Source organism: Mastigoproctus giganteus, chromosome 10 (genome assembly GCF_048544385.1).
Source record: "Mastigoproctus giganteus isolate SK-2022 chromosome 10, ASM4854438v1, whole genome shotgun sequence".
Taxonomy (NCBI): domain Eukaryota; kingdom Metazoa; phylum Arthropoda; class Arachnida; order Uropygi; family Thelyphonidae; genus Mastigoproctus; species Mastigoproctus giganteus.
The window spans coordinates 62,864,200-62,884,414 of NC_143584.1; the positions used below are offsets into that span (position 1 = coordinate 62,864,200).

The 20,215-nt window shown below is 37.4% G+C and overlaps 1 protein-coding gene across 1 annotated transcript in view; it reads right to left on the minus strand.

Moving 5' to 3' along the window:
* The window catches only part of LOC150079055 (T-box transcription factor TBX20-like), a 220,261-nt gene that overhangs the window by 31,703 nt on the left and 168,343 nt on the right, over positions 1-20,215 (minus strand). The window contains exons 3-4 of the mRNA XM_090382454.1: positions 2,299-2,572; positions 1,052-1,225 (exon numbers count right to left, since the gene is read on the minus strand). Of these exons, the coding sequence (XP_090238580.1) occupies positions 1,052-1,225; positions 2,299-2,572 (448 nt within the window). The remainder of the gene's footprint in view (positions 1-1,051; positions 1,226-2,298; positions 2,573-20,215) is intronic.

Here is a 20,215-nt window from a genome sequence, read left to right on the forward strand (position 1 = left end):
AAGAGTCTGGGGTGAACAGGAAAAAAAAAGTTTATGCTCATTGCAAGCACCTTATCTGTACTCTTATGTAAACAAAGTCGGAAAAACTCTTATTAACGAAGGGCGATAAATGAATTTTTTTTTGGAAAACTAAGTTAATTTTTATCTCATTAAAGAAACTTTACAAGTAAGCCGGGTAGGGGAGGAAGTTACTTTTACCGAGATTTATTTTCGTGTTTTGAAAGAAAAACACTTGATGGAGAAATGTTACTCAAAACTCAATAAATCTCAAGTAAAAGGGAAGCGTTTATTGATTAATTTGCGTTTAAATTAATACCCAGAAAAGATTTCAGGGAAGTAGTTGTGGCGATAAGCAAATACGTGTTATCATCTACACGCAACACTTTGAAGTCGCCGCCACGTGTCAAAGAACGAACCTTATTAATAACACCGGCAGTGGCTGAATGGAAATCCAAATTCCCAGCTAGGTCGTCTCTCCCAACACCCCATTGTCGCCTATCGCCAGGAAGTTTGTGTCAACATTGGCGATCAACCACGCAATCAGCAACCATAGTGAGGACAGGTACGTAACACCAGTCTCTATGACAACGGCTTTCTGCGTGCAGTGGTGTCGTGCTGGCAACAATTTGTCTTTTTTTTTTTTTTGCTGTTGTTTTTATCATAATCATGGTCACGTGAAAGCTCTACAAACTCCAAATTCGAGTCCATTCTGATTCCTTTTGTTATTAAGATTCGATCACCATTTATATCATATCTGCTCCTAAGCTGATGCAAAATTTACTGTAGCGCTAACAAGAGAGCGTCCGATAAAGAGTTAATAATTCTACAAAATCTTCGCATTACTAGTTTTTTTTCCCTAAGTTCACAATTATTAATATTGTAGCTAATTATAGAAATACGATAAAGCAATATTGAAAAAAAATAATTAATTAGCATTTTTTTTTTTATTTACTAGCAAGTGATTACTATTAATTTATTATTTACTATTAGTAAGCCACAGAAGTACCAGTACATATATTCTAAATGCAATTTTTTAAAGCGTTGCACTTACTAGCTGATTTTGGTATGCGGTGACTGCTGTGAAAACTGTTTCGGGAAAAATATACGTTCGGTAGAGTTCGGATTCCAGATCGTTAATTACAGGCTGACCTTGATGATGATGATGTAGCTGAAGCTTGACAAGATGAATCCTCGGTTGATATCTGTGCATTGAGTTCAGTACAATCTGTAAATATATCATATTGTTTTAGAAATCCTTTTAAGGATCTCTAAAAATACTTACAAAAATAATTAAAAATTAATACTTTGCAAATTTAAATTAGTGAGAACGATTTACGGGATTTATTATAATTATTTTTGTGCACTTGTATCCAGCTTCGTCAATTTAATACTGCAGTTGCACTGTTCCACTTATTATTCAACTCATAAACCATCTGCTTACTACTTCATATATTATTCAGAGGTTTCAAAGAGCCGAAAGATCATTATAATTGCCTTTTGTCCTTCCCTGAAGAATCAAGGGGTGGCAAATTATTTAAAGATTAACCCCCGGCGTCAAACCCTTGAGATTACAAATTGGCCACACTCATTTACAATATTTAATCGCAAAAAGTTTTACATCAAAATGCTTTAATAGTAAAGGGAAGCTCAAGTAACGAAATCTTGCTAGGTATAGCTCTGCCTTCTGTGGAGGGAGCGGGGTTTTTCCCTGTGGATTGTAATGGACATTTCGGAACGCACAACATGCAATATGCCATTTGAACACACATATACGCATGCAGCGCAATATGACTCTACTCTAGATGCAAATGATAATTGCTTCTTCTGCGTGGTTTATGTTACAGCCCTCGTACTGATAAAATTGATTGGGAAATACCTTAACTATCGTTGCAATAAGACCGATAATTGAGGCAGTATAAATTCATGGGCCAAAAATTCTCATAGCAATCAATCAATCCAACAAAAAAAAAAAAAAAAATATATATATATAATAATAATAAATAAATAACTGATGCTCTTTCAGAAAGAAACAACGTGCTTTGAGAGGGTTGATTGAACAACTTATCAGTAAAATGTTACTGTATATATATCCAGTTTAAATGTTTTGTTTGTCTACACCATTATTCGTAATTAGAAATTCTAAAAAATAATCCCTTCTATTCCTAGCAAACGGTGTGAAGTCAATTTTGCATAATAGATCAGAACAATGTTGACCGATTTAAACAGATCGTGTCTGTTTATGTAATTTCTGCCTTCCTACGTTAGAGAAACCAATTAGAGAAAAACACAAACACTTACGTGGCCTTGTTTGTCCATCTCGTTGTTGGTCAGTTTCACTTTCTCGAAAGACACAACCTGTTTCTTGAGTTGCTCTCCTGTGAACGGAGAGTCTGGGTGGAGGTACAAACGAGCTGGGGAAGGAGGATCAGCTTTGCCGGCTACTAGCCATGACGAACGATGATAAGCGTAGCGATACCGCTTGTTGTCCACCGGTACGATATCCATCAGAACGGCGTATTTAGTTTGGAGATCGGCTCCTGAAAATGATGCCCTCACCGTTGGAAACATCCGCCTGAAACAGAGAGACAAACTTAAATTTGTTTGACAAAAAAACAGTACATAAATGTGTATAACATCATTTACGTACTTTTTTCTTTATCCTAATGATTCTGTTTTGCTTGACATTTAACTCAGACTGAATTCTACCGTGTTTTCTTGTGATGTAGGATAATTTCAACTGACCCGATTCACCTGATCTATTCTCGCCAGTGTCTTTTCCGGTATAAACAAGCTGGTAGTGAAATTTTGAAGACAGAAACAGATTGAAATATACGTGCAGTCAGATATTTTTGAATCTGTCCTAATTTCTTCAGTCTTAAATAAAAGGAAGTAGCTCATCGTGCAAGATTGTTTCATTAGGCTTCGCTGCAAACAACGTCCATTTCAACTCGAATTAGGAAGGTACAGCGAAGAAACAAAATAATATACAATTTATAGAACTCATCTGTATGTTTCTTTCATAATCGAAGAGAGTATGTCAAGAAATCCTCTCACTCATGTTAGATAGGCCGCCGTAGCCTAGTGGTCAGGCGCGCGGGTGCATAAGTACACGTGCCTTGAGTGACCGGGGTTCAAGCCCGTGACTGCTGAATACGGTGCTGTTTCTTGTATTCTGTCTATGTTGTTAACTCCTCTGACTGTTTGGTCGTCCCGGAGTATAAACTGAAAATTTATTTATTTTTATATTATTTAAATCATGTTATACCAAATCAGAGCAGACCTTTGTGTAATTGGGGTACGGAAATGTCTTAGATAACCCAGCTGATGTTGCAGATGAAGTGAACAGGCATTTTGCATGATATTTACAGAAGAACGACCCTTCATGGTGAGATAAAACTGTACGAGTGAAGCTGGAAACATGAAATTAGCAATATTTATATTTCGGATTATTTATTTCAAAAATTTTCGGGCCTAAAGACGAGTATGAGTTTCGATGGAATGTACGCTGAAATTCTGAGAGATAGCGCTGAACCATTAATGTTAATTGTGAGAGGGTCGCTCGGCTTAAGAAAGATTCCCTTGGACTGAAAAAGTACCAGTGTATCGCTAATACGTAAAGATGGTCCTAAGGATGAAGTGGATAACTACCAACCGGCGGTCTAATTTCAGAGGTAGGGAAAATCATGTAGGTAATGATCAAAACTGCAATACAGAATCATTTAGATATAAATGGAATTTTGAAGGAAAAACAGTTTTGTAAAGGTAAAATCATGTTTAATTAACCTCGTAAGCTGTTTTGATAAAGTCACTCATGTAGAAAATGATTTCGATATTGTTTACTTGGATTTCAGAAAAGTACTGGACTCAGTCCCACATGAAGGTTACTGTAAGGCTATTGACAATTGTAGGACCACACTTGGATTATTGTGTTCAAGTACCGAGAGGGAAAAAAAAAAAAAAAAAAAAAACCATCGAGCTCTTTGAAAAGGCACGAAGACGGTCAATTCGCAAAGTGAGATCGGCAAAAGAGCGTCTATGTGTGCTACAGAGCTTGAAAATCTTAGGAGACGTGATTGAAATGTATAAAGCTCTGAGAGGCGAAAGTAAAAATGAATGAGGAGGAAATTTTCACTGTTATAAATGATTCCAGAACTAGAGGCTATAAATTCAAATTACAAGGGAAGAAGTTTAGATTGGATTGCAGTTTTCTTTTAGCCATTGAGTTATTAATTACTGGTATACGTTATCCATGGGTGATTGAGAATGACACCTTGGGGAAAATCAAAGGTCAGCACGTGAGGAGGTAGTTAATTTTTCTATTTGTTTATTTATTTATTATTTTTAAAATTAATTATTTATTTATTTAGTTTTTGGCTGGTGCAGCAAAAGCCTATGGCATCCTTTCACCATATGGATAATACCAATGTTCATGTATTGTATTTTTATTTATTTATTTATCGATCAAACTAAGTGCAGAAAACACTTGGACTTATTTCATTATTAGAAGTAATTTATATACAAACAAGCAGAAGTAAGTGATAAAGACTCTTTCCATTTACTTCAAATCATTAAAAATGGATGAAAATTGTTTCTAGTAATTCCAAACAGGTAAATTTGGTCCAGACACTGACGGAATTTGCTATTACAGTATTTAAATAGTGGTAATACTGAAGGACTCGAGATCGATTATAATATTCAGTTGAATATTAAATTTAATATTCAGCTGAATTCTGGTCTGCTAGTTCTTTCGGAAACGTCTGTTAAAAAAGGTAAAGTGCAGCCATTATCAACCCACTACAGGATGGAAGCCTCCTCAACAATTCATGCTGAGGGAAATGGACCATAATCTGCCACGCTGGTCCAGTGCGGGTTGGCAGATCGACCGTATTTACCAGCTTGAACCACGGTCTACTCAAAGAGCGTGTGCTACTGCACACCCGCCCCTGACCACTCGGCTACGGAGGCCTGCTAGTAAGGATCAAAAATTCTGATTATAATTTTTATCATATATATACTTTGATAGTATGATCCAGAGCTATAATGCTCAATACGTTCTACGTTGATATCAATATTTGTAAAAGAATAAGAGAAGTTTACCTCAATATGATACGTAGAATACTTCCATATGATACTCTCCAGAAATTAAAACTAAAACAATTAAACAATCGAAAATCTTACAGTAAGATTACAGTAAGAAATAATTAAAAAGCAATTGAATACAATTAAAAAACAATTTAATGCAATTAAAATTAAGAAAATTAATTTTAACGAAAACTTACTCCCTCAATTCGATATAGAGCACAACTGCCCACATTTTGTCTCTTATACGAAATGGCAATATGCGCATCTGTTTTTCTCTCAAAAGAGTAGGTTGGAATGGTTCGTAAACGCTCAACTAAAACTAATGCCATGTCACTGTATGGTCAATGTAAATTGCTCGTATTTGGTGTTAGTTTTATCTCTTTTGCGGGAGAAAACATCTGACTGGCTAACTAACTAAATCTAATCTTTTAAAAATCTTTAAGGAATTCTTGCTGTTACCGACTGGAAATAATCATTTCGGTCTGTAGACGGAAATCGAACCCAGACATTTCAAATGAGAGACAATTGACTTGGACACTGCCATGGACGGATTAATAAATGAAATGGACTAAGTTTACTACACTTTAGAGTCACTGGAAATTTCTGGATGTGGTTGAAAAGCCCCATCAAACTTTTCAAATGCCCGTTGACCACCGATTTGTAATTTTAGATTTTTTTTTTTATTGAACAGTTAAATTAAGCCACGTGAATTGACCATATTCATAAACGGACCTCAGAAAGATACAATGAAATCAGCCACTGCGTAGGTACCATACATTCCAGATTTTTAGGTTGTCATACGAGTTATAGGTACAAAACGAGTGACAAAGTTGGCTCTGTGTAGCCTTGTGACTTATTTAACAGAAATGTTTAGTGCTTCGCTGAAAGAATGTGCAAAATTCGTAATGTATTGTTGAGGTCATTTTGAATGGATTATTATTAGTGTCTATTTCGCCAATGATGTCTTTTTTCTTTATTAACAAAAACAACAAGCGGCCCTAGCCAGAAACTGGCAAATCCGCTATGTACATACATAGATATATATATACAATGATATATATATATGATACATATAATGATATATACATATAATCGTGTTAATTACAATGCTATAAGTGTAATGAACATGTAACATGTTCACACAGCCAATCACATCACGCAACTAATCAGAAGTATAAATTATGGCACAGGAACCACAAAACAGCAGTCTTTTTCTGTCCTAGGAAGAATGAAAACCGCACCCACTGGAGGTAGTGCTATACCAATGTGTGTTAGCTAATCCTGTATCCACAGCTGCCCCAAACTGGGGTACCAGCTTAAATAAAAAAAAAAAAAAAAGTAGATGGCAGGCGATATCAGTTTTAAGAAATATCGATAGACATTGCAGATGTTGGGTTGGTTCCTTTTGTTGATACGTTGATAAACTTGAGAAGAGTTGCTTTCTTTTGGTGAAAACAGCAGAGCAGAACTGTTGTAGAGCTGAGAACGATTGAGAATTTTCAGTCAGCGCCACTTCATTTCCTTCAGAGAAGTTGCTGACAGCAGCTTGTAGTGTAGATCTGTCATCGTGGTACAGGCTGCAGCGATACAGAATGTGCGTCGAGGTTTCCTCAGCACCACACAAGCAGAGATTGGTGTCAGACAAGCCAAATTGAAATAGTTTGGAGTTGATGGAGCCGTGCCCAGTAAGTATATACGTTGTTAGGCTGGAAGAAAACCATTGGCGAACGTTCTTGTTGAGAGGGAAGGTAACTGCAGGAACAAAAGAGCGGGTGACTTGACCAGTAGTACTGGAATCCCATCGTGATTGCCACACACTCATAAGTTCATTCCAGATTCTCCGTTTCTCGTGTTTGATGTTAGCAGTTAAGTTGCATGAGATGCCGAGAATCTCGCCGGGAACTCCTTACTTTAGACGATAGCATAGTCCTTTGAAGATTACATGCAGGTCTAGTGGTAAGACTCCAGCAAGGAACTGCAGAGCAGCAGAGGACACTGTCCTGCAGGCCCGGAGCATGGCAAGCAGCATAATCCGTTGAATGGAGATGAGCTTGGAACGGAGTTTAACATTGACTGCTCTATGAAACCAGACTCCCGAAGCATATGTTGTTATTGGTACGAATACTGCTGTATAATATAGTAAGAGAGTCTTCCAGTTTAGTCCCCAGTCCAATTTGTAAATTCGGATAATTGCTGCAGTGAACTTCTTAATCTTCGAGGCGAGGTGATTAATATGAGAGGAGAAGGTTAATCTGTCATCTAAAATTACACCAAGATGTTTTAATTCAGAAACAAAAGGGATAAGGGATTTGCTGTCAGTCTATCTTTATATTTGGAGGTTTTCTGTTATCTAACTTGCCCTTAAAAACCATCAGTTTTGTTTTTGTGGCAGATATTCGCAGTTTACGTATACTTGACCACTTGATTAGCTCAGAAAGAGTTATATTGGCTGATTGTTCTAGTTGAAGATGCGATCGACCTGGAATTAGAAGAACCAAATCATCGGCGTAGGCGAAGGCAGAGATATTGTCAGGTTTTTGCATGAGCCAGCTGTCCAAAACTACGTTCCAGAAGAGGGGTCCCAGAACTGATCCCTGGGGGCATCCTCTTGAGATGGTCCTTGAGAAAGACTGCTGTTTCGAGATTACTTGGATGAGTCTATTTTGGAGGTAGATTCTAATAACTTGGAACAGTTGCTCAGAGCACTTGGCTTTAGTAAGACGATTGAGAGCGCTCTCCCACCAGAGCACGAAGTAAAGCAGCCTGTACATAGAATGCATATTCTGGGGCATTGAACTGGTTCAAAGACCGGCGAGTGTCAACGTTAAAATCCTGGTGAATTGAAGACATAAATAAAGGCCATTCTATGGTTTTGATAGAAAATCTTCAAAGATCTTTTGGAGGAGGAGAAGGAGGGGGACCTGTAGTATTTGGAAGGAGAGATACCTTAAAAGTGATTGCTCGGTGGTCACTATTTGGGTAGTCAGTATGTATGGTCCAATCAGAGATCCTCGAGGACATGGCGGACGTTGAAATGGTTAAATCAATGTTTGATTCTTCGTGGACGTTTGAGAAGGTGTGCGGTTGGTTGGATAAGTTGTGCAGATTTAAATTGTAGGTGAATAAAACTTCCTCGAAAATCCTACCTCTGTTGTCCAAGACACTACTGAACCATAAGAAAGATTTTGAGTTTGAATCAGTTGTAACTATTAAATATGTGGGATTTAAAATAGCAAACACCTGTTCTAGATATCTTTGTGATAAATTAATATCTGCTGATGGTGGACAATATAGTGACAGTAAGTAGAACGAGAAAGTTTATGTAGAGACTAAAATACATGTGGAATTTTGATTACACAAGCCAGAGATAACAGCGATATCCAGCTTGTCGTTGAATACGATGATGGCAGATTTAGGATCTGTTGCAGAGGACAGGATGATTCTTGTAGTCATGGGATATCCCATAACTTTGGAAGATTGCCCATAAATGTGCTTAGAGACATAAGGTTCCTGAATGCATATAATATCTAATAAATTTTCTGTTGCAATGAGCCTAATCTCATCAGCAACGCATCTAGAGTGTTGTGCATTGATATGCATGGTTGTAAGTTGGAAGGGATAGTCTGGTTCGCTGCCTAGCAATGCCTCTGCATACTGCCCGTGTCTGGTTTCGAGATCGCTTGTACCGCTGGTTGTTCATTATGATTGCCAAACGATGGCATTACCAAGAGACCTGCGGGCCAGATATCTGTGTTTAGATATCTTTCTATATTGGGACTTTTGATCTTAATCCGGAAAGAGTAATAGGATGGATGCCTGGTGTGGACCTTTATTGGGGTATCGGGTCTTGCCTAGGCTACGCGTTCCTCTTTTGAGAGGTTTTTTTTTTTTTTTAATTTAAACTGATAACGTGACAAAAAAAACAATTAAATTCACTACGCTAACAATTAAACACAACATACACTATCCTCCAAAAAGTATCCGGACACACGTTTTCAGAGTTCATTATACCTTCCCGAATGAACAGGAGATATAGACCGGAGTCTTTTTGGACCTCAATATTAGGATGCATGAGCAACGCAAGTTAGTTATTTTCGTCATGGCAGATAGAACCGAGTTGACTGATTTCTACAGGGGTGCTATTTCGGATGTCACATTGCAAACTTGTAGATTCGTTCAATTGTCGGCAGCTTATACCCTTCAGTCGACTGTCGGTTATGTTATCTTGAAAGGAAAGCGTGGCTGTATTGCCGCCGTCTAGCAACACACAGGAAAGAGCATGGAAGCTCATTCCTCGTGACCAGAGGATGCTTATAAGGGTAGTGCGATAATCTTGTTAGACATTCCCGCAGAATATCACAAGAAGGTTAAGGGGGGGGGGGGTTGAGATATGTATGAGCACACTACGTACAGATCTCAACAACAAATTAAAAAAGTAAAAGTAATTTGGCGAATTTTATAAAATTTTCATATAATCTTGGCCCTAGGAAGATTAACTAAGGGTTCTAGGATTTAGTCTTTATATCTCACAACAATTACGGGTCCTTTTTAGAGGAGCCGTAACGTACACTGAGATTAAGTTAACACAAACAGAATTTAACTGTTATCGCTTTGGATTAAAAAAAAAAAATCATATCTTCGAAAACTTACAGACCACTTTCTCCGAAGTGGCTCCTTTTGCTGATCTTTGTAGGTTGGTTTTAAGGATGCCATTCATTAATAATCAAATGCAGCTGCATATTCAGGGATGCGTACGATATTAAAGTCAGTGTAATATGCAATACTTCGTTATCTTCTTTAAAAAAAAAAAAAAACATACTCATAAAAATTAATTTCAAATTATATTTTACCCAAAAATGTATTTTTCTCGTACAATTTCAATTTTTTTTTACATATATATAAAAGTTCTAAACTGTTCAGTGTAGTGGCAGTAACTGGAACAAAGAGTTAAACTCCACCAGTTAACATCGTATTGTTTACAGAATGCTGTAGTTATGCCAAATATAGATCTCATGTGGTTTGTATGTGCCACATTAACCGGGCGGGCAGCAGCAAATTGGTATCCATCCTCAGCACGAGGAGTGGGCCTGTATTAACTTAATTGGCCAAAAAGGGGCATATCCCGCTCCCACCGAAGGCAGCGCTAAATCGGTGGGTGCCAACAGATTTCTCTAGTTGCCCCTACTACAGAAAAAACAGGAAAAAAAAAATAATAAAGAAATAAATAAGTTACAGAAGGCTTCGAGAATTTCAGTATTACTAAGGATAATCCTATTTTTCTCGTACATAATGATATTTATTACTTAAAGCGGTCCCAGCCAACCAATGGCAACCCCGCTGTCAGTTACACATAATTTAGCAGTACTCTTATATACTCCCTGTCCTGTTCGCCGAAGTACAGGGAGGGAAAAAATCTGCCATGGCCAAAAAAGATTGATATGAACAAATTGAAAAATATTCAAATTACGTAAAAAATAAAATATACATATAATTAAATTTCAGACAAAGTCCAAACTTCATTGGAAAGATCTGCATCTGTTCACAGTCTGTTGGAAAGCCAGCAGCGCCAGGAGCAGCCGAGAAGAGAAATACCAGCTCCAGGAGCTGCTGAGAGCAGAAATTCCAGCACAAGGAGCTAGAGTTACAGTGGATAGCAGACTCAAGCCTCCACGATTTCACAGAATTCTAGGTAATTCGGCACACACCATACAGCATTACAAATCCTAGGCTTCCGGATGCGGAAGAATCTTCCGCCTAAGAAATATTGCAGTTGCAAAGGCTTGGAAAGCCAAGAAGTTCTCCTGTTTATCAACTAGAATTGTCTCGCAGCCTTCTGCCATAAGATTGAGATTACTAACCCGAGATACCAATTCAATTCGTAGATCGCAGTACTCCTCGCAGTTGTACATAATATGTTCCCATGATTTTCTTTCGCCACAATACAGAAAGTAAAATAATATACACTTGTGGACAAAATTCGAGAGACCGTAGCCGAACAGTCTGGATAAAAATAAAAAATTACACACACCGCAGTGTTCGAATCAACGTGATAAAACAAATAACTATAAAAATTTCTTTAAAGATAAGATAAATTCCAATCTTATTTTTTGTTGTTATTATTATTGTATTAATGCCCACTGATGATTTCATTTATCTTAACGTGTTCCCATTGGGAGAGAGAGAGAGAGAGAGAGAGAGAGAGAGAGAGAGCAGTCCGAAATTAATCTGTAAAAATCAAAAACATCGGTTTTTGGTGATAAGGTGACATTTTCGCCAATGTGCAAAGTAGGTACTGTTGTTGTAGTGTTTTTTAGCCGCATCAATGACTTAGGCCATAGTGAACCCTATATAATATGTCTGTAAGTTTCGCGTGGTCGACTTGCTTGTTTGTTTGTTTTGTTGGTTTTTAGGAGCATTAGCAACTAAGGCCATATTGCTCGGGGATATGCGGTGGTCATTCCTTGACCTTTCCGCATCCTCCGTATTTGGTGGTGACGGGCTCGAACCCCGGTCTAATCAAGAAGCGTGTGCTGCGCATTGCTGCTCCTTCCCACCTGGCTACGGAGGCGCCTGACTTGCTTGTTTATATACGAAAATTCCGTCTTTCCTGGAGATAAAAAATACAAACAAAAACGTGCTACTCTTGTCTGAGCCACGTTGTGAAAAAAGCCCTTAAAAATCCTCAAGTCATCGACGGGTTCGACCTCAGGTCATAATCGCCGGCCAGTGTGGAATGGACGGCGATTATAATTGTGCTACCCACGAGGGCAAAAATGCAGCTAAGTGTTCGTGAAATTACGGAACTGCACATCTTCGAAAAAAGAACTGCGACTGCTGTGAGGAATAGACACGAAATTGATTCCTGCGTGAGATTTTTATAATTGAAGAATTTATAATTATAAGCGATAAAAGTATCACTTTCTTCAGAGAATATTTCGCGAATAGGCTAGATACTGAGTCTTTTAACCTGTATCTCATTGAACATGTATGAACGAGATGCTCTGGGAGACGGATTTCGAGTCGTCATCCCCACCGTCCATCCATGAAGAACCTTATGCGTTAAAAAGCGCTTTCGTGGAGAGCTTCAGTACCACGGTGACTCTTGAACAACCTCATTAAGAGCATTGAAGTACGCATGAGGATATTTCATATTCCAGAAATGGCATGCGTCACCCATACATTCTCAAATGGTACTGTTTCTCATTTTGTATAGCGCAATTGTTATTCAGTCTGTAAATTTTTATTCGCCAGTACATGTGTTAACTGATTTATCCTTTTTATCAATTACAAATTCTTGTTTTTAAAGTGTTTGGAGCGTCAACTACTTTGGTCATAGTGCGCCAATTCATATGGCCTCGTTTCGTGTATTATGTCTGTACAACTATCTTTCTACGAACTGATCTGCATGCTGTGCGTGCTGGAAAACGATGCATCAAAGTGATTATTTACTTACTTAACTCCCAAAAGTGGAGGGAAAGTTAGTTATTAAACGCTCATTCTGTTAAAGGAGAAACTTCAGAAATCGTTACAAATGCCGTTAAATACTTTCTTGAGAAATACAGACTAGAGCAATGATGCGCAACACTTTCGAGAGAACGCTATAAAATTTATTCGCTGGCACAGTTGTAAATAAAATCTTTGTGAAAAGAGAAAAGTGGTGTGCAGCACCAAATTGTGAAAAAAAGCTAAAATACCTCTTGAGATTAGAAAGGAAAAGTAATTACTTATTTTTAATTAAATGGGTTTTAATTATTTAAAGATTCCACTGCGCTTAACCAAATAAACATTCGCGCATTCTCACTAAAAATAATGACAGAAAATTCGAAGTGGAATGGTGACGAATATTCCACTTAATTTCGGGATCTCAAAAGTGTGCCAGTTATTGTGGGTTACTGCACAAAACAAAAGAGCTTTTGATTGTTTTGATTGGATTATAGATCAAAGTTGTTGGCCTCAGCGATGATGAGGCCAACAACGATATTTTTTCGATAGTTGGTACGTACTAGCTAAAGTTAAAAAAAAAAAGTTTTGTATAACCACTGAACTATCCAACTTTGGAAGAATTCTTTTTATGGTACTTCTGGTGGATCTTGATGTCGAGTGGAGTAGTTTTGAGATGTACATAAATACTAGGATTTATCTGTATAATTTTCAGAATTGATCTGGTTTTGAATTTTGTTTCACGGTCGAATTTGTAACCCTGTAACATTTGAAAGTGGGGGGAGGGGAAGAAGCTACATGGTTTTTGCCTTCGGAAACTCGGGTTTGTCATTCTGCAAACAACCATATAATACACGCAGTTTACACATAATGCGCTGATACGTTAGCTGCCTCTGTGCTTAATATAAAACAAACCAACAAGACAAACCTACGGGCATCGTTTCAAATGCTGATTTAGACAAAAGATACAAGAGCTCATAAAAGTTCCTCTCAGCTAGTCCGAAGGAACTTCTATGGTTTTTTGCAATACTGTGGCCGAATTAGTCACGCTGAGGGAGGAGGTTGAATACCTATCCCCCCCCTAAAAATTTTCTTATCCTTCAAATCAAAAATCTGACCATAGAATACGCAATTTACAGACAATATATCTGACCACTTGTGGGCTTAGTTGGCTTGCTGCAAAGCCTTACTCGCAGCCATCCCAGGCAACCATTCTAAAAATCAGTAATAAATTATTTCATTTCTCTGGTGCTAACGATTTTTTTTTTCTTTTCTTTTTGTGGTAATAATTAAAAGAACCCCGACCATTATTGCTATGCTGAATATTTTCTGGAAAAACTGGAAATGTTCAACAGATTTTCACATAGTCTTGAGTCTTAACATAAGCGTTTTAACCGACGATTATGAAAACATACTTTAATAACTCCGTTGGATACCCAACAGGGCACCTTTGAAACATCAAGAAGTTATTAATATTTTTGCTGATTTAAAGGTTTTTCTCTCTCATCATTTCCAGTTGACGGTGCGTGCCGCAAGATCGTGATTGTCTGCAGCCTCTCCATGCGCAAATAGCTAGGAGCCAAATTAATTTCCTCTAATAAACGTGCTTCAGGCCTACACGACCCAACAGGAGGCAAGCCACACAGGGTTTCTCTCTCTCTCTCTCTCTCTCTCTCTCTGCCGTTAGTAATTCTGGAAGCTGCATCGAACAAAAGGTGTTTAGTTCGGGTCGTGTCACGCGATGTGTCAACTTCCCGCTTTTCCACAGGAAATGACCATGTTGTCACCTATGGTAAACGAGAGGGGGACCTCACGAAAAGGTGCGTAGTTAGAGGAAGAAAGAAGCTGCTTTCTTTGTTAGAATTTTTGTCCATTTTAATGAAAAATATATTACTTATGGAAGGCCACGATTTTTATTTACCGAAATGCGGAATCAGCAGCCTTTATATTAGGCCGTGGATCTCGTGAATGGATATGGGCATGAATACTTTGTATGAGAACAGTTAGATGCTTCGGATCTGAATTTGAGACGCTTCACTATTTAAGATATGTTTTTATTGCATAAATCTTATAGAAATAATGGTCTTTAGTTTTATAAGTTTCTACACTAGGAAGGATGGCGGTTTGTAGCGACGTGTAAAACATGCAAAGGTAGGGAAGGACAAATGGAAGTAGATTAACAGATAGTTTGAAAATTCACTGGTACAATGGAAAGGCCTGGATGCTAAGTTTCCAGATACTGGATAATTCTACCAACATTCTTTCCAGGAGATATTCTTGCTTCTCGAAAACAGCTATGCAAATTAATTTTTATAGTGTAGTGTTAATATATATATAGCTATATTGTATTAATCCCTTTTTTTTTTTTTTTTTTTGTTAGTTGTTGGCGCATCAGCTTCTGTGGCCGTAATGCACCTCCCAAGGTTTTTGCATTTTATTGTGATCCAAGCCCGCCCGAGGCGGGATTCGAACCCGCGACCTTTGGGTTGCCAGGCAGGCACTTCACCCACCTGGCTAGCCCGGTCTTGTTGTTGTGAAAAGACTCATTCTACTAATTACAGGGGAAAAAAAATATCAACCTGTGTTTCATAACTAACATACTAAACGCTTCTATTTATTTTAGGGGCCGTTTAATCTGAATGGAAAAGACCTCCTTCAGAGCCAAAAGATGCAAATTGGATATCTGAAACACCAAACCAGACAGATCTACAGATCAAAACTAAACTGGACACAATCTGAAGAACCATACTAAAACAGTGAAAAAAAATAATAACAAAGATAATGTAATATAACGCCTGATTCCTTGTATTACACTCGATTCAATATCAGCTGATTGGAAAATTATCATCTTTAAACTACTGAAAGCATAATAAGCCCTCCAAAGACGATTGGATGTTAATGATCAGGTGATATCGTGAAGTGCATAAATAAAACCAGCTCCTCAGAAGCACACTTTTTAGAGAAATTTCATCATCCTCTTGCCTCATTGAACACTTCATCAGTTTCGTACTTAAGTGTGACCTTAACAATCTATCAGAAGAAAAACTGTAGGTCGAATTGAGAGAACAATATATCATTCCAAGTTAAATGCCTGCCTGTCTATTGAAAAAAAGAGACAATAGCCAAGTGCCAACTTGGACCGTGATACTCACTTTTGACTCAAAAACTTTCCACAAGCTATAAATGCCAGATACTTAAACTTATACAACCTTCCACTTGCTGTTACAAGTGCCAGAAATACGGACATATTGAAATAGCATTTTTTAACACAAATGCCATTCTTCACTACGGCGCTTTTTTCACCTCATCAGTGAAGAGCTAAGTGTAACAGAAAGACATGAAGTTAAGCCTGTATTAAACAAGTGTACAAAATAGATACACTTGTTAAACACAGTCTTATGTCTTGTACTATACTATACTTATGTATTGTAATGTAATGTACTTATGTATCCATTGATATTTCAATATACTATTTATCTATTCACATTTCGAGATAACAGCACATAAGTGCTGTTATCTCGAAACGTGAATAGATAAATAGTATATTAGATAGATAGTAATGTGAGCTTGTTCTAATGGTAGCAATTTTTGGAACTCGAATACAAACCGCTAATGTATCGTTTATCAATAGCTATGTCGGTTTCAGGAATTGATAATTTTTTTCGGATTTATTTGATATTGTTAGGATTTATTAGTTGTATTAATTCGTGTGGTTTATAGTACTTTTCAGTAAGGATGGTTTCTGATTATTTTCTGTAGTATGGGGTTTTTATGTTTCATGGTGGAGTCCCGGCCCCCTTCATTCAATTATTCGACATTTTCGTTTTACCTAGAATCGAATGGTTGTGTCCACCAGGTTTAAAAAGGGGTTGTTTAACAGTCTTTACTTCGTCTTTCTGTTATGTCTAGCTCATCGCTGATGACGTGACAAAAGGTGTTGAAACGGCCATATGAAAAATGACATTTAAGTTCATAAGCTGGTCAATAATCCAGCCATAGTCCATTTTAACTGGGTTCATTTTTGTATTAGTGGATCTTGTACTTGGTATTTCAATATACTATTTGTGTTCATACAGGTGATATAAATCAGGTAGGTGGTATGTAGGGATTCTGCACGAGTGCAATTCAGTAGAAGAATTCAGTTAAATTAAATCAGAAAAAAGATTTAAGTGTTTCGGAACGATGCATGGTAGTCGGCGCCAGCCGTGTCATATCAGTATCTTGGAAATTGCAACCCAGCTGTGGTTTTTACTTACAATTGTGTCTCGAGTGTATCGAAATTGGTTCCAATAAGCAAATAATATAATTGGAAACAGCTCGTTGAACGTAGGCTGGCAAGAGCAGGGTAACAAAAAGGCTACAATCAAAAAAATCTTACAACAGTGGTAACCAAATGGACATTTCAGAACGCACAATTCGTTATGCTCTATTACGGATGGGGGTATTGAAACTAACGACTGAACCAACTCCACTGAATCTACTCCAACCAACTGAATCTACTCCAACAAAAAAAAAAAAAAAAGGTACGGAACGACAGTAGATAATTAAAAATATTTCCCTGGTATGACGAATCTAGGCTGTTACTGTTTTACGCTGATAAGAGAGTCATAATATGGCGAAAGCAGCTAGAGTTCTTGGACTTATCCTGCCGGGTGCCAACAACAATGCGGATGTAATGGTGTGAGAAGTGCTTTCGTGGTGCCCATTGGACCCCTTGATACAAGTGTAGCAAAATTTGGATGCCGCAGCTTATCTGAAAATTGTTTCTGACCACGCACATCCCTTCAGTGTATCCATTTACGAATGGGCATTTTCCAACAGAATAATGCATTATATCAAAGGTTCGAATTGCTGGTTCTAGGAACAGGAGTGAAATCAGCCTACTGCTGTTGCCCCACCACCGTCACCAGATCTCAGTCCATTTCAGCATTTGTAGGCTGAGGTAGAATGAGTTCTTCAGAGTAGAGATCTGCAACCATTCAACTTGCAGCGACTGTGGGAAGCAGTTGTCAACGTGGACCAGCATCCCTGTGGTACGAAGGTTCCCTGGAATCACGAAGAATCCAGGCTGTGTTGAGGGCTAAAGGGGTACCTACTCGCTGTTAGGTAAGCTCACTGTATTTATGTTCTAATACCTATCTAAGTAATTATCATACAAGGGAATGTTTTATTTGAGTGTTTTTGTATCTAAATTATCATATTTGTTACGTCCATGTCGTATGATCCGATGTGCAGTTTATCACTTTTAAAAACTACAATAAAAGAAACATTGCTTCTTCATCCTTAAGCGTTTTTTGGAAGATGCAGTTCTATCCATTATTACTGATTTATAACACAGCAGTGGCTATGCAGTTAAATCTGAAATGGCATCTACGCAAATTTTTGCAAGTCTGCTTATTGTGTTACCTACCAGTTTATAAATTTACATCTCGGAAGTTTTTATTTTGTCTAGCTGACTTAGTCCAGTTTCCTTTTATTTTTTTGATAGTATCATAAAGTGGATAGTAATAAAACTAATAGTAAGACGTTTGTAACAATTTGTAATGATAATACATCAGTAAAATGTTGAATTCTTGGGGAGGGGCGCAAATACTCTCTTGTGCTTCACCACCCCTTCCCCGGGTGTGGTGCTCGCGAGGTCACAATATTACATGGATAAATTTGGAGCATATTCCTCCCGAAACGGAACTTTACTATACTAGTAACGGTGCGAAAAAATAAGCTTCAAGAGCTCAAACTTCAGCAGCAAGCGTCTTCAGAAAATAAGTGTTTTCTTCTACTTCTTAAGTTCACCATTAGCATTAATTCTTAATAATTACATTCCCAAGAGAAGCGGAACTATGTAAAATATATGAGTAGAACCTGTAACGGAATTATTATTATAAATCTGTTCATTGAAATAAAATATCCACCCCTCGAAGAGTCTGTGTGTGTATCAGTGGGGCACCCAAAAATTTTGCTTTTTGGGAAGGGGGGATTTGTTCGTGCCTGCCACATTTTTAGCTTTTAGAAATGTAAACACTTGAACAGCATATTTATACAAATAAAATGTTCTTCGGGGTCTTTATCACACTTTCCCGTATGCACCTATGTCAACAACATTTTAACTTTGTTTTACAGCAAAATTTGTATCGAAAGCGAAATTATTAAAAGTTTAATTTATTGATTAGTCGCTGTTGAAATAAACTGATATTAGTAAATTATTCATTTTTGTTACAATAAAATGACTAAATCGATTATTGAAATTGAGTTGACTGATCAGGATAGTGAAATTCAATTGAATTGAAGAAGATATATAAATGGTATCTGAAAATTCGGATATTTATCCGAAGATCCTGTTCCTCCAATGCAATGTTTCATCTGTTGACATGAAAAATGCTAATTGAATCATTTCCTCGGCAAATATAATCAAAAATGTTTTAGATGCTGCTCCAAGGATTTGCGATATTTATTCATTTCGCAAAAGCAGGTAATGAATAACATCGAAATTTGAAAATAGTTTTGGAAATGACGAATATGGAAAGTGAGAGAGCCTACTACTAAACAGCGTTACTTTAATAAACAGCAGTTAGTTGGAGTTTTCAAATCTTTCGGAGGATCGCTGAAAAATTTTTGAAAGCTGGAATTTCAGTGTCTCGAACAATTTTGCAGGCTCTCACGATTTCTGTACTATGATAATAAAATTCTCTGTCAAAAGAGAAAGAAAGAATGATAAATTGTCCACAATCAGTTACATTTGGCTTTTCTGCAACTACAAATCTCCATTAGTCTTTAATTGAGGGAGGGGATGGATCTGGCAGTTGATCCAAGGAGTATGCGATGGTCCACGAGAAATATGTCTAGTACTGCTACTAAAGGTGTGCAGCTCGCTAAGCACACGTTGAATAATCTATGGAGTGAAGTCTTGCTTATATGAAACATTCCATTCACAGTGTGAAATTGAGGGAAGCTTGCCATATTTCTGGATTCGCATTTTTCCTTTCTTCTAATGTACTTCGGCACTGCACTGTTATGCAGCGACAGCAGTACCTTTTGAACGTGTATGGGAGGGATTAAAGCTTCCGCTCAAGGTGCAGTTCTATCCCATTTGCAATACTGCGTATTTTGTTTCAGCACTGAAGTAGCATGTTCAGAAAGAGTACATCGTGACATATCCCCCACTCTTAATGACCTCTCAATTAATCAGTTGCCTACAAATGATTCTGTGATGCAGAGTACGGCGAGAGTGGCTCCGGCCACTATGGCCGGGGTCATTCTCGCCGATTCACCGTAAGCGCCGAATGGAGCTAAATATATTCGAATAACTGAATTTATAATTTGTTTCAAAAAAGACAGTTGTTATCTGTGTCAATTATAATAAAAACCTTTTTTATTATTCATGAAATGATATTTTTATATAAAAATAAAATAAATAAATTCTGTTTATACTCCAGGACAACCACACGGTCAGAGGAGTTCAAAAGATGAAGAGAAATATATGAAACCGCGCGGATTAATATTATAATTAATTTTTTAAAAAAATAATTTATATTGTAATTTAATCATTTTTAGAAAACAAAGGCGCATTTCTGATATTTGGCTATTGATGTCGAAATTCCTGATTACTCTTCTGCTGGGACCAATTGTTCCATTATCAAGCAGTCATTTGATTCTTTTTCTAGTTTCTCCTGAGGCGTGTGTATGACAACGCCTT